The sequence below is a fragment of the Canis aureus genome, chromosome 24 (assembly GCF_053574225.1).
Source record: "Canis aureus isolate CA01 chromosome 24, VMU_Caureus_v.1.0, whole genome shotgun sequence".
Classification (NCBI taxonomy): domain Eukaryota; kingdom Metazoa; phylum Chordata; class Mammalia; order Carnivora; family Canidae; genus Canis; species Canis aureus.
Window position 1 is genome coordinate 33,239,935 of NC_135634.1, and position 13,014 is coordinate 33,252,948.

The 13,014-nt window shown below is 41.5% G+C and overlaps 1 protein-coding gene and 1 long non-coding RNA gene across 7 annotated transcripts in view; one reads left to right on the forward strand and one right to left on the reverse strand.

Annotated features, from left to right (window-relative positions):
• The window catches only part of DOCK5 (dedicator of cytokinesis 5), a 211,708-nt gene that overhangs the window by 144,031 nt on the left and 54,663 nt on the right, over positions 1–13,014 (reverse strand). For all 4 annotated transcript variants that reach the window (XM_077868808.1, XM_077868807.1, XM_077868809.1 and 1 more), the window contains exon 2: positions 8,294–8,377. In XM_077868808.1, the coding sequence (XP_077724934.1) occupies positions 8,294–8,303 (10 nt within the window). In that variant the 5' untranslated portion in view covers positions 8,304–8,377. The remainder of the gene's footprint in view (positions 1–8,293; positions 8,378–13,014) is intronic.
• LOC144296021 (uncharacterized) overlaps positions 1–13,014 on the forward strand; it is a 57,229-nt gene that overhangs the window by 8,754 nt on the left and 35,461 nt on the right. The window contains exons 4-5 of one of the 3 annotated variants that reach the window (XR_013363164.1): positions 1,487–1,618; positions 2,502–3,577. The exons of 1 other annotated variant lie outside the window; for it this stretch is intronic. This is a non-coding gene — a long non-coding RNA (uncharacterized LOC144296021). Of the gene's footprint in view, positions 1–1,165; positions 1,438–1,486; positions 1,619–2,501; positions 3,578–13,014 lie in introns of those variants that run through there. One more of the 3 variants, XR_013363166.1, reaches the window with a different exon arrangement.

Sequence of the window (13,014 nt, forward strand, 5' to 3'; positions counted from 1 at the left end):
GTACCAGTGACATAATCCAGGGACTAACTCCCACTTCTAGGGCCATCATCTGGTTCCTGCACTAATGATGGTAGAATAAAAGTTCTCTTGTCTTTGTTTTCTGAGGAATGTTGTCTGTGCTCCCTGGAAGGAGGAGGAGCACCTCTCTAAATTATTCTCTAGTTACTGACAACAAACAAAGCTGCAGCATATGTAAGGCAGCTGGGATACCAGGCTAGGGGGAAGCTTTACTCCAGGAACTGTAGTGCCTGATAAGACATACTTTTATTTTCTAAGAGAAGAAGAAAAACCATAGAAAAGATTACTTCAAGGGAAAGGTAACGAGACAACAATAGAAGAAACAGCTCAGGTGACAGAAAAACCATATGATGATGGCTAGGATAATTGAGACAATAATGCTGAGTTACTCAGGGCCTGAGCAGATACTGAATGCAGCCAAAAAGGAACTCAAAAGTTACCAAAATAGTGTCTTCCAAGGCCTGGTTTGACATTCAGGGGGCAATGAATATGACAGGAAGAATCATCAAAACACCCGCCCTCTTCCATTCCATCAATTCCAACTACAGTAAAAGACTCTCCAATCTTCATCGGTGAGCACTAAACAAGTATTGCAGGATAGGAATTCAATGTTGATCGCTCTGGACATTTAGAAGATGGACTGAAGTGCTTGGTACAGTCGTTGAAAATCTTATATTGCTGTTGTCAAAGTTAAGTGCACACATATTTAATATCGCCCTGATGACACATGCTGGGGACCCACACACAGAACTTAAGGGTGAGACTAATCATCTAACAAGCATCCTTCCTATCTTGCCCTGGTCACAGCTCCATGCAGCATGGTTATACATGGAGCCGAGGCCAAGAAAAGAACCACAGTTCTCATGTGCTTCTCAGACTGACTGGTGGCATTTAGGTTTCTCAGGCAGCATGTCTTCTACAATGCTTTATATTGAATGACTTGCTGCCACAGGTTGAATAAAATGGGACACTCAAGTACAGAGTGAGTACTTATGATGCCCAAGTCCCCTTATATGCTTTTTGAGATCATAAATTGCTTTCATATTACTAGAAGCAAAAAAGAAGGATACATTAATCTTCTCTTTCCAGATATGAGCAAGAGGAGAAATATCCTATTCTTTGCCCTCAATCTTAAACTTCTCTCTAGGACTCTCCCCTGACACGAATCCTTCACCGAGTCTACCTAGCCCCACAACAGTCTGATGTGCCCTGTTTCCCAATGGGGAGAAGATTTCTAAGGCGTTTTTGATAAAAGTTATACACCAAATAATGTGAATGGCCCAGCATTTAGAGATGTGGAGGGAGCCATGAGTGGTTATGTGTATGCGTGGGATGGAAGGAGCCTAACTTTGCCACCTTCTTGACACCTTGATCCCGCCAAGATCCCTAGGAGACCAAAATTTATGGGACATCGAAAGTTCACAAGAACATTCCTCCAGAGCATCCCCCAAAATGTCTTTGCTTTCAGGCTGAGCTTGCCTCCTCAGGTGCGTGGGCAGCTGTTGAAATGGGCCAGCTCCAAGTGCCAGTTCGTGATAAAGTAACTAAATAAAAGCACTACTCAGAAAAATGTTCTGACCTCAATCCTAGAAGATGCCAGGTAAGCCTAATGGACAAATAACAGAAATTTTAAGGATGGCATTTTAGAAGCACACTCAAATGTATTCTCAAAAGGAAGAATAAGAAAAGCCTTTCTCCTTTTGGTAAGATTAAATCTGGGATGAGACTTCTCACCGGCTCTACTTTTTAATTAGTTTTTCTGTAAACATACTCCTGCTGCCACTCATCTTTTAAAAAACACATCTCGGGAACATATGTCCCCAGTAGTAGTAGCTGACAAGCAGTTCTTAAGGCAAAGGTCAAACAGATGTGGGAAATGACCGGCACACTCAACAAAATGCCACATGGCCTCATTTGCTTTCCAGGCTGGTGCCAAAATGTTCGCACACAATCCGTATCATAAAATCCAAGCTGTTGGGCTCACTACCATTGATGTTTGTGAAAGGCAGTTGTTTTTTTAATAACTAGGACATGGTGAGACTATGGATTCTGAATTATAATAAACTTTTCAATGATCTTGATGGGTGGAGTAACAAAAGTAAATGAAAGTTACAAACACATCAAAATGCCTTATTTCAGCTTACACTCAGTAAAACTTTATACATGCTATTAAGAACTGATTTTTAAAAATTAATTCTCATTTTCTTTGTTTCTCACTCACCTATCACCATTGGGTATGGCTGACCAAAAAGAGAAGGAAAAGAAAAAAGGTATGATAAAGGAATGTCAAGGCTACCCAGCTGGGTAACTGTTGTACAGAGCAGTAGGATGTGACTGTCCATCCTCTTGATTCAGATGTTCTGAAAGAGTTCAGTAAGACCTTACTTTGTCAGACGGTCCAAGGCAGGTCCAATTAGCATAGCTCAGAAAGATGATTAAGCCTCTGCTGGAAACAAGTTCAAGAGCACTCTCTCCTTTTTTAGGCTTCTGTTACAAAGTTTTGTCAACCACGGAGTCAAAATTCAGTGCCATGTAACTCTACATATGTGACATAAAGCTGCCTTCTATACTTGCTCACAGAAAAGCCTACTTTGTAAAGATGAGATTCAAGATATGTACAGCTCAAGTCATAACCCGTATTAATTTTTTATTATAAGGGGATGGGTTTCTAGATTACAGTGCATTTTAAAACTGGCCTAATTCTATCTAGAAGAAATAACATGGGTATATTAGGGACCTCCATATACACACAAATGCTTCTTTCTATTTCAACTTTTCAAGATCGTCTGTTTCCTCTGGTTCCAATGCAATCATTTGCGCTATCCTTTGGGTCCTCACATATTATACTAAAACTGTACAAAGCTTTATGCTGTGCCTGCTTCTGTAGAGTTTGGAACACCTTTGAGACATTATCTCATTTTGTTATGGCCAATTGTGTTATGCTTACCCCCAGAAATCACTGCTAACACCAGCCACCCTCTCTCTTGAGCTTGTGAGTGGTTTATGGAGCTGAAAACGAGTTAACCAATGGATATGAATCAAACACAGGAAACCAGTACCCATGGGTGGAACAACAGACCCTGGGCATTAAAGCATTTATGAGTAAAATCCAGTTAATCACAGGAGAGGAGAGCTTAATGGTAACAAGAATGCTGCAACCTTGTTTTTCAAAGCACCTTCATTTAATCACTTTCAATTCAAAAACTGGCCCAATTTTAGAGGCAAATGACCATGTCACAAAAAGAGTTTAAGTGTCCTACCCAGGATGGTCTCTATCTAGATAGAGACAAAAATCATCTGATCTAAAGTAGGCTTTCTGCCTCATCTCTCCTCTCCCTGTCCAACACTCATGTCTTCTTCTGGTCCTGGTATAACACCAGACTTTTTTCCTCATAGCACTTCTGAGTATCTGAATTGTTTTGTTTACTTACTTTGTTCACTTGTTTTTGTTATCCCTCAAATGAAAACCCTATGAGAACAGGAATTTTACTGTTTTGTCTCTCAAGTGACCTCACTGCCTAGAAATCTCTTGTACTCAATAAATATAGCTGGCACACAATAAGAGCATAATACTTCCTCAGCCAGTGTTTTTGAATAAATGACCACATCTGGAATCTCCAGGTAGCAGTGATTTTTTTTAGCCATGCCCATGGACCTGGGGTGGAAAAGAACAACTCTAGATGGGGAACAGCTGCCCACTACCAAATCCCTCGCCTGGTTAAAGAAGCAAACATATGGCAATGACAACAGGGCAGGGTAGTGCCAAAGGTGAAGAAAGGCAAGGGCACCTGCTTCAGCCCTTGAGGATCTTTATTCCCTGAAAAAGTCTCTGAAGGAAAATTCCTAGGGGCCTATGAAAGATGACCAGTATATAGCTTCTCAGTCAATTCTACTTTCCTACCCCTATTTTGGGTAACAAATGAAGTTCAATGGCAAAGTGACAGAAAGAAATGAGTGATAAGTGATAGTAGCTCACTCATTTGGGCTAGTTTGGAGGGAAAACTCAAGTAATCTGGCAGTTCCCCAAAAGGTTAAACATAAAAGCTATTATATGACCCAGCAATTCCAGTCTGAGGAACAAACCAATGAGAAAAGAAAACATATGTCCACACAGAAACTTGTACATAGATGTTTATAGTAGCATAATTCAGAAGAGGTTAAAAGCATAAACAACCCAACTGTCCATCAACTAATGAATGGATAAATAAAATGTGATATATGCATACAATAAATTTTACTCATCCATAAAAAGATAGGAAATACTGATACATGCTGTAATGACGATGAACCTTGAAAACATCACATTAAGTAGAAGAAGCTAATCACAAAGGACTACATATTATATGATCCTATTTACATGAAATGTCTAGACTAGGCAAATCTATAGAGACAGAAATTAGGTTGGTGGTTGCTCAGGGCTGGGGGATAATGACCACCAAATGGGCACAAGGTTTCCTTCTAGGATAATGAAAATGTTCTGAAAGTAGGTAGTGATGATGATTGCCCAACTCGGTGAATGGCGCACTTTGTAAATAACCACTGAATTGTATAGTTTAAATGGGTAAATTGCATGGTATTTGAAATAGATCTCAATGAAGCTGTTATTAAAGACAAAAGCAAAAAACTCATGCAATAACCAAATCCTTCTGCAGTCTGCAAAGGGTGGGGAAATGTTGGAGCCTCCTGTGTTTCTCTCATGGAAGGAAAAGAACAGCTCTGCCTATAATATCTGGGGTTTTGTGGAGGTGACCCCTATACCCCACTTCCTCCTCCCATTAGCTTGCCCTGCTCCAATGGGCTTGGTCTCATATTTTATCTCCACTCATTTAATAGACTTCTGCAGAACATCTACTATATGCCAGGTGCTGTGCTAGACACTGGCCCTGAAATGTAAGAGGAGCAGGCTTTACCTTCAAGGAGCTACCACTTTCATAATTATTCATCTGACCACAGGGCAGGAAACAGCAAAAGGAAGAGTCCTAAGTGGTATTCTGTAGTGGGTTGTGGGCAGAAAAGAATTTTCCGTATCTGGGCTCCAGAAAGGTAGACTCATGTCCACACCGGAAAAAGCACACACCGGTCTGGTATGTGAATATATCTCAAAGGCGGGGTGGGGCGGAGTGTGCAGTGGGGAGCCCTGGGAGCTAAATTCAACAGGAAGCTGGAAGTCACAAAACCCCTAAGGCCATGAAATAGTACCAGCATTAGCCCTAAATTCCATCTGGCAGTACTTTGGATGTTTCCTTTTTTTTTTTTTTTTTAAAGGAAAAGGAGATGAGGGAGGAGGGAGAGAACTCAAATTATTACTCAGGATTTCCACTGTGTTTAATGTTTGCAAATTACTCTTGCCCTCACTTAGTCCTGAACTGCCTGAAATAATAAAGGAATTTGAGAACCCAGCCAAGAACTCAAAGTACTTAGGAGATATAAGAACATATCACTGCATCTGGCAAAGCAGGCATTATTAAAAAAAAATTAATCCCATAAAATAAGCACTATATAAAAACTTAATCCAATATAATAATCTCTGTAAGGCTGACAGGCCACTTGGTGGTGGTAAATGAACTCTATAAATTCATGTTCTAAGATGGCCCATTCATAACTTGACACATGTCATATGTGAAATCCCTATTTTTGGGCTTGCCAGGCACTGACGTCCTTTTTTGACATGAAAGAGTCCTATGGCACAGCATGTATTTTATGGTAGCAATTAACAAAAACACCAGCTTCTTGCTGTCAGGACTAGAGCATCAGGATCACCATATTCAAGATGCAGGATTGATAAAGTGGCAGGTTTTTGAGTGCCTGTCTATCAGCTGGGCCAGCACCAGCAAGCATAGCACTGCAGGAGCTGCAAAATGCTAGGAGCACTGTGGCTTGTCCTGGACTCAAGCTCCAGGGGGTACTTCAAATGGATGTTTTTGTGCGCCTGTGATTACATTTATATTTAACAAAGCTTGGTGACCACCTCAGCTTGCTACCTTTAGGAATGCTCATTGGTTAACTGGGAGACTACTCAGTAAAGCACAAAAAGTATGTAAATATAAAATGGTCATTGATATGAATCCTATATGGACAAAGTGCTTCAATTAGCTATTTTGAAAAATATGCTGGGGTCACATAAAGATAGAAAAAGAATTTTGAAAGTGTATTCAAAAGACATCACCTACTTGATTTCCAGTCAACTCTCCACTCTTCCCTCCTACACTCCACAGTACACTCATAAAAGCTGGACAACACACATACATACATGTACACATACTGAAAATCTAACATGGTAAAGTGGGAATTACCAGGTCGAGATATGAAAAAGACCAAAACTCAGCAAGATGAAATCAGCATCTAAGGCTGCTCTCTTCTTGAGACACCTGCTGAATTAAGAAAAGCTTCCTAAATGGCTGAGCAGCATTTCTGATGGCCTGGTGGGTTCATGAGAAAAAAAAAAAAAAAAAAAATGGAGTTCTGAACTGTCAATAAGTTGGCTGTAACTTCAAACTAGACTATGGAAAAAAGCATTACTATAGACAAAAGTAATGGTAAAAGATTTAATAAGCAGGAATTAAAAGTCCAAATTGCTTAATATAATAATTCTAAAGCTGTATGCACCTAAAAATAGGTCTGAGAATATATAAAGCAAAAAACCGCAATTGCTGTAAATCATCATCACTGACCTAAACTGCAAGTATGATGGAAGATTTAACATGGCTCTCTCAGTGATGGAAAATGCAGAAAAACATGAACATACAGCAAATTTGAAAAAAAAAATGATGGAGAAATCAGGATCTATCATCTATAGAACTTTCACCTCATGATCCTAATACACACTCTTTTCAAGCCCATATGGAAAAGTAACAGAAATTGAACATACACCTTTCATCTATACAATACAAAAATGTATGCCCAGAGACACTAGATAGAACAGATTAATCTGGCTCCTGATAAAGAGGTATGACCTTGTAAGGTTTGAGAGCTCTGTGGTTTCAATAAGCAAAGGAGCCCTGAGATGAGACGATAAATTGTCCCTTGTGTCTCAGAGACTTAGGAACTACATGGAATTAATGTTGGGCTGGACCTGAGATGGTAAGGATAAAAACAGGAAAGAGAGAGTGGAGTGCGAAGAGTCTCCACAGCCCTCTCTCTCTTCTCCCTGCCCCTGGGAGTTGCATGGTTATACTTTGAGTTGTGTGGAAGGAAGAAACAAACCTCCACCCTGTATCTAAAAATAAAGGGAAGCAGCAGGAATAACAGTTTTCTATGCAATTGGGCAGAATGAGTTAGTTTTTCTGTGGCCAAACCCTGCTACCTTTTCTCCTGGCTTCACATCTCTTCTTCCTCATCCTAGGAATCCATATTAGGTTCTTGATGACCACCTTTGCCATTTCATCATCATAAACATCATAAACATGGGTGAGGGGGCATGCAGATCCTGAAAATCTAGAGATCCCGATTCTAACAAGACTTACCCTATGAGAAAAGTCGGCCTACCTCCCACCTCATTCCTGCCTCAATCTTCAGAGAGAATAAATGGACCCTAAAAATTGGTCTCTACTTTGATCTTCAACTTCAGTGGCCTGGATACATGTTTGTTGTACTCTGGGTATTTGAATTAGAAATGTGGATATGTGGAGCAGTCCAGCTAGGAACCAGAGAGCTTGAGTTGGAGCTAAAAGCTTGGGGTAGGGTGGGATGTGGTGGGAGCAGACATGACCTGTGTCTCAGACGAATCAGAAGTCCTGACTACTACCCTATAGCACACAAACAGGTTAACTGGTACCACCTCCCTAGCCCAACCTAGTTGCAGGAAATATACTAGTGGGCTTTCTGGATCTGCTGTGGCCCTGACCTAATTCTGTGAAAGAATCTCAGCAACACCAGTAGGTCTCTCCCTCATTTCTCCCCCAATCTGGCAACATTTAGTGCTGAGTAGAAAACTAGTTAATCAGCAGTGTTTCCCTTGCACGACAGCCAATCTGGTGTTCCACATTGCTCCTCCCAAGCCAGCACTGTGTCGGATCCTTCTGTGTCAAGCACCTAGCATTCAACTACCCACAGACTTTAAATTCTGGTGTCTGGGCATATATGCACACACGTATTCAACTGGCTGTTTTGAAATCACCCCCAGTACAAAACTGTATAACCTAAAGCACTTCCTGGGTTTTCACTAGCACCACTTCAGGAAGTAAAGCATGTTGATATTTGCTCAAAGTGCCTTATTAATAAGTAACCTCTGTCATTTTTCCCTTTCCCTGTCTGGCAGAAGGCCATCCAGACTTACCCTCATACATCTCCAGGATGTGAACCGTATCTCCAATCTGCAAGGAGAGCTCCACATCTTGAGAGGCATTGTAGTTGTAGATCGCTGCAAATGAGAAACATGGGGGAAATGACATCAGTGGCAGTTAAAATACAAGTCACTAAACAACACATCCAGTGGTTAATGAATTACTGATTTAACAAATAGCCCTCTATTTTCATGCTTTTGTGTGAATCACCCACTGCAAAGCGGAGATATCCTCCTAAACCCCCGTTACTGGTATGTTACTGTCATTCTTCCACCCAACAAAAACTGGTTGGTTGCCTATTGCATATTATGTTAGAGACCAGTGATGGTGACAAAACTCACAGACATGGTCCCTGTCCCAGAGATTTTTTAATAGTCTAGTAGAGGAAGGAGGATATTAAATGTATAATATTGCAGAAACAACTACTTCATTTAAATTGTAGCAAGAATTATGAAAGAGGGGATCCCTGGGTGGCGCAGCGGTTTAGCGCCTGCCTTTGGCCCAGGGCGCGATCCTGGAGACCCGGGATCGAATCCCATGTCGGGCTCCCAGTGCATGGAGCCTGTTTCTCCCTCTGCCTGTGTCTCTGCCTCTCTCTCTCTCACTGTGTGCCTATCATAAATAAATTAAAAAAAAAAAAAGAATTATGAAAGAAAAAAAAACAGGCTACAATGAGAATATGCTGTGAGGTTCTTTTAGGTCAGTCCCCTTGTTTATCAGACAATAGCCAATCTACAACACCACTGAGCTTATGATCTCTAAGACACAGAATGAGCCATCCCCTGGCTTGCCTGGCACAATAATTGGGAGTTAATTGTGAGTCCCATCTACTTGGTAGGACTAGGCTGACACAGGTTCATGGCAGACATGGCTGCCTTGTCCCAGTTCTAGGCATCCTGAGTAACTGGATGGCCCAGAATCTCCTCACCAAGGTGACCTCCATCACCACACCCTTAGGACTGGCAGTGACTGGGCCAGATTATGAAAAATAGGCAAAGTCTTATCATTCAAAAAGATGACAATCCAATTTTAAGGTGGGTAAGAGCTCTGAAGAGACATTTTACCAAGAATCATATGCTGGTTTAAGACACGTGAAAGATACTCATAATCATTAGTCATCAGGGAAATGCAAATTAAAACGAGATATCACTTCACACCCACTAGAATGGCTACAGGTTGGAAAAGGCAGACAATCGGCCAGAATGTACAGAGACTGGAACCCTCAGACATTGTGGGCAAGAATATAAAAAGACACAGCCTCTTCAGAAACAGTTGGACAGTTTCTTATAAAGCTAAACACGAATTTCTATTAAGGGCCAGCAATGACATTCCCAGTTATCTATGAAGAGAGACGAAAACACATCTAAGTGGCAACTTTACGTGAATATTCGCAATTGCTGTGGTAGGCAGAAACACAGCCCCCCCACAAAAGATGGCCACATCAAATTTCTGGAACCTGGGAACACAACTGTGCATGGCAAAACATCTGAGTAAGTTAAGTATCTTAAAAGGAAGAACTTTTTTCTGGATTATCTGAGTGGACCCTAGAGGCAATCACGTGTATCCTGGGCAAGAGAGGGGCAGAGGGAGTTTGGGTAGAGGCACATAGGAGAAGGCATACATGTAGACAGAGGAAAAGACTGCGTCAGGGACTGGCACCACCACCAGAGGAGATGGTGAGGAATGGAATCTCCCTGGAGCCTCTGGAAGGAGCACGGACTGTCAACACCTTCACCTTAGACTTCTGGTCTTCAGAACTGTGAAGCTTTAAATTTGTTTGTTTTTTTTAAGCCACTGAGTTTGCAGTAATTCGTCGCAACAGTCATAGATAACCAATATAGTAGCATAATTCACCAGAGCCAAAAAGTGGAAACAATTCATCAATCTATGAACGAATAGCTATAGTACCAGGATATATCCATATGATGGAACACTACTCATCAGAAAAAAGGAACAAAATATGGACATATGCTATAACACAGGGGAACTTCAAAGACATTACACTAAATGACAGTCATATGTGAAATCCCTATTTTTGGGCTTCCATTTCTTTGCAATGTCCAGAATAGGCAAGTCTACAGGAGACAGTAGCACCGATTACTAGTTGCCTGGGCAGGGGAGAGGAGGGAAGAGCAACAGAACACAATAGGGACCAGGGATGTTTCCAGGAAGTTGAAACCCTCAAGCTGGATTGTGGGGATGGTTACACAGCTCTGTGAATTTATGAATATTCACTGAACTATATACTTGAAAGGGGGAGGAAGATTTTATAGGATATGAATTCGAGTTCAAGAAAGCTATTTTTTTTTAAAGTAGGCTTATTTCTTGCCCTCAGTCTCTTGATATGTAATCTGCATCCTTCCAGGCAAAAAGAACCACTTCAGAGATGCAGTTCTAGCCATTTGCCTGCCAATTCAAGGAAGCAAGATGTTCCCCATTTCTGCAGCTCTAATGAGCATATGAGGATGCTCATTCAATCTGCCTCCCAAATTCCACAAGGATCCTTAACAGGGGAAGAAAGGTCCCCCTGCATTGCAAACCATGGGTACTCACTGCTCTTTCTCGAACCTGCAATGCACCCTATGTATGTAGCTTGACTGCTGGCTTTTCCTTACCTCGCTGTCTATCCATGAATGGGAGAAGCATGCCTCCAGCCACATCTTTCTCAAGCAGCCTCTCTTTTTGAAGGGACTCACCCAGAGTGTTCTTTTGTAGTCTTGGCATAGAAGCCTGGACAAATCATGCTGAAATTAATTTACTCTTGAGCTTTTGGCCTACACTATGAATGCAGAACAAGGTTGGGCTAATGAAGTGTGTTCAGGGAAACTCTACTGGATTTAGATGTAGCAGTTAGTTCATGATTGACTCCTACACCTCTTCATGGGACAGTGGACCACTGCTGCTATTCTACTGAATAGCAGTTCTTCTTCATCTGAGAGTCATGTGACACCATGGCTTTACCCACTAAGTGTATGTCTAGTTTTCCATAGAAAGCATAGATCTCATATCCTTGACTCCTCCCCATTCACTCCCACTGAACCTGTTCCTTCCAGCGGCCCTGCTCACAGATGGAAACAGGAAGTAACAAAGTTGCTGTGTCACAATGTTTAGTGTAATGACCAAGCTCCATCTCTCCTTCGTTCTTCGTCATCAGGGAAGTAGGCAGGAACTCTCAAAGGCAGCACCTAGCTCAAACACCTATCAAGGAGTGTCGTAAACACACACATACACCATAAACCAGTATGTTTCCTTAATTCCTAGATTCCTAAATTCCCCCCCCCCCCAAATTATCCTGGCCTTAATTATCTACCTTAGCCTCCATCACCTGGAAAATTCCACCCTCTGCTCCAGTCAAGACTCTTCGAGTGTCCCCTAAATTCTATGCTCAGCCCACAGTTTATCCCTGCTAGGAACAGCTCATCTTCTGCTATGTAACAATCCAAAGCTCACATTCATAATTCTGTTCAACAAGTAACTGTGGACTTCCTATTACCCCGCATGAATTCGTTTCTCCAACATCTGACATCTTATCCTTCCAACACAGTTTGGGTTGTTAATCTCAGATAATCCTGGTTATCATCTGCCACCAATCAGGAGGTGGCACAAATGTTGATCTGGCTGCACATTATTTTTGTGTCTTTCAAATTTCAAGGTACTGGATTAGATCCAAAGAAGGTGTTTGAGGCACAGAGTGACTTTTATAGAATTTACCAATTGATTCAGGTATTCACCACTTCTTCCCCGAACTTTAAGATACTTCTGTTTTCCTGAGAAGCAGCAGCTGTGGTTCCCCACCACTCATGATATCAAAATCACCTCTCCTACCAATTTTTGTTTATTACACGAGAGAATCTGCCTTTCCAATCCAGGCTTTCAAAGAGATTCCCAGGGGAAGCACATCCCTTCAAAAATGCCTTTCACTGGAGTAAAGTTGCAGGTTAGAGGATATTCATTAGCTTCACATCTTTGGGCAGAAGTATGAACAAGATTCCCAATCGCAGCTGTCTGTCATCTCTTCATTCCAACAATGGACTATTGAACCATGCCCTCCTTCTCCTACTCTTTATTACATCTCATTTCCATTGTATTTTATGGTATCACTTCCATATGTTATACAGTAACTATAAGAAGTACATGCCACACACCATGTTATTATTTAATAAGGAAACAGATTCAGAAGGAGTAAACACCTTGCCCCCAAGTAATCTAGCTTTACAAGCGGCAAAGTTATTATCGGCACTGATGATGATGCCTGCATCACGTTTTACAAGGCTGTTCCAGAATGGTGAAGGACTTCCCTGGAACAGCCTGGAAACAAAGAGAAGAGCCTCATGGATTCTCAGTATGATGTCTGCTTTAGAATTCTCTCAGAAAATGGGAATCCAACTTCCAAACACAAGCTTTATTCTATGAATCAGCAACTGGTAATCATACTGTCTGCTTGTCTGGTGCTGTTTGAAGAACAGGCACACAACCAGCACTCAGTGGATGGTGCTTTCTCCCTGGAATGTGAGTAATCATTAGAGAGAAAGACAGATAAAGGGGAAATAAGGGAAAATCCTGAGGGTTAAACAAAACACTATTGAAGATTCAACTATACCACTTCTACATGCATGACCTTGAATGAGTCCTCAGTATCAGCCTCAGCTTCCCATCAGTAAACTAGGCATCAGATCAGATGAGTCTAAGGGTCCCAGCAACTCCAACGTCTCTG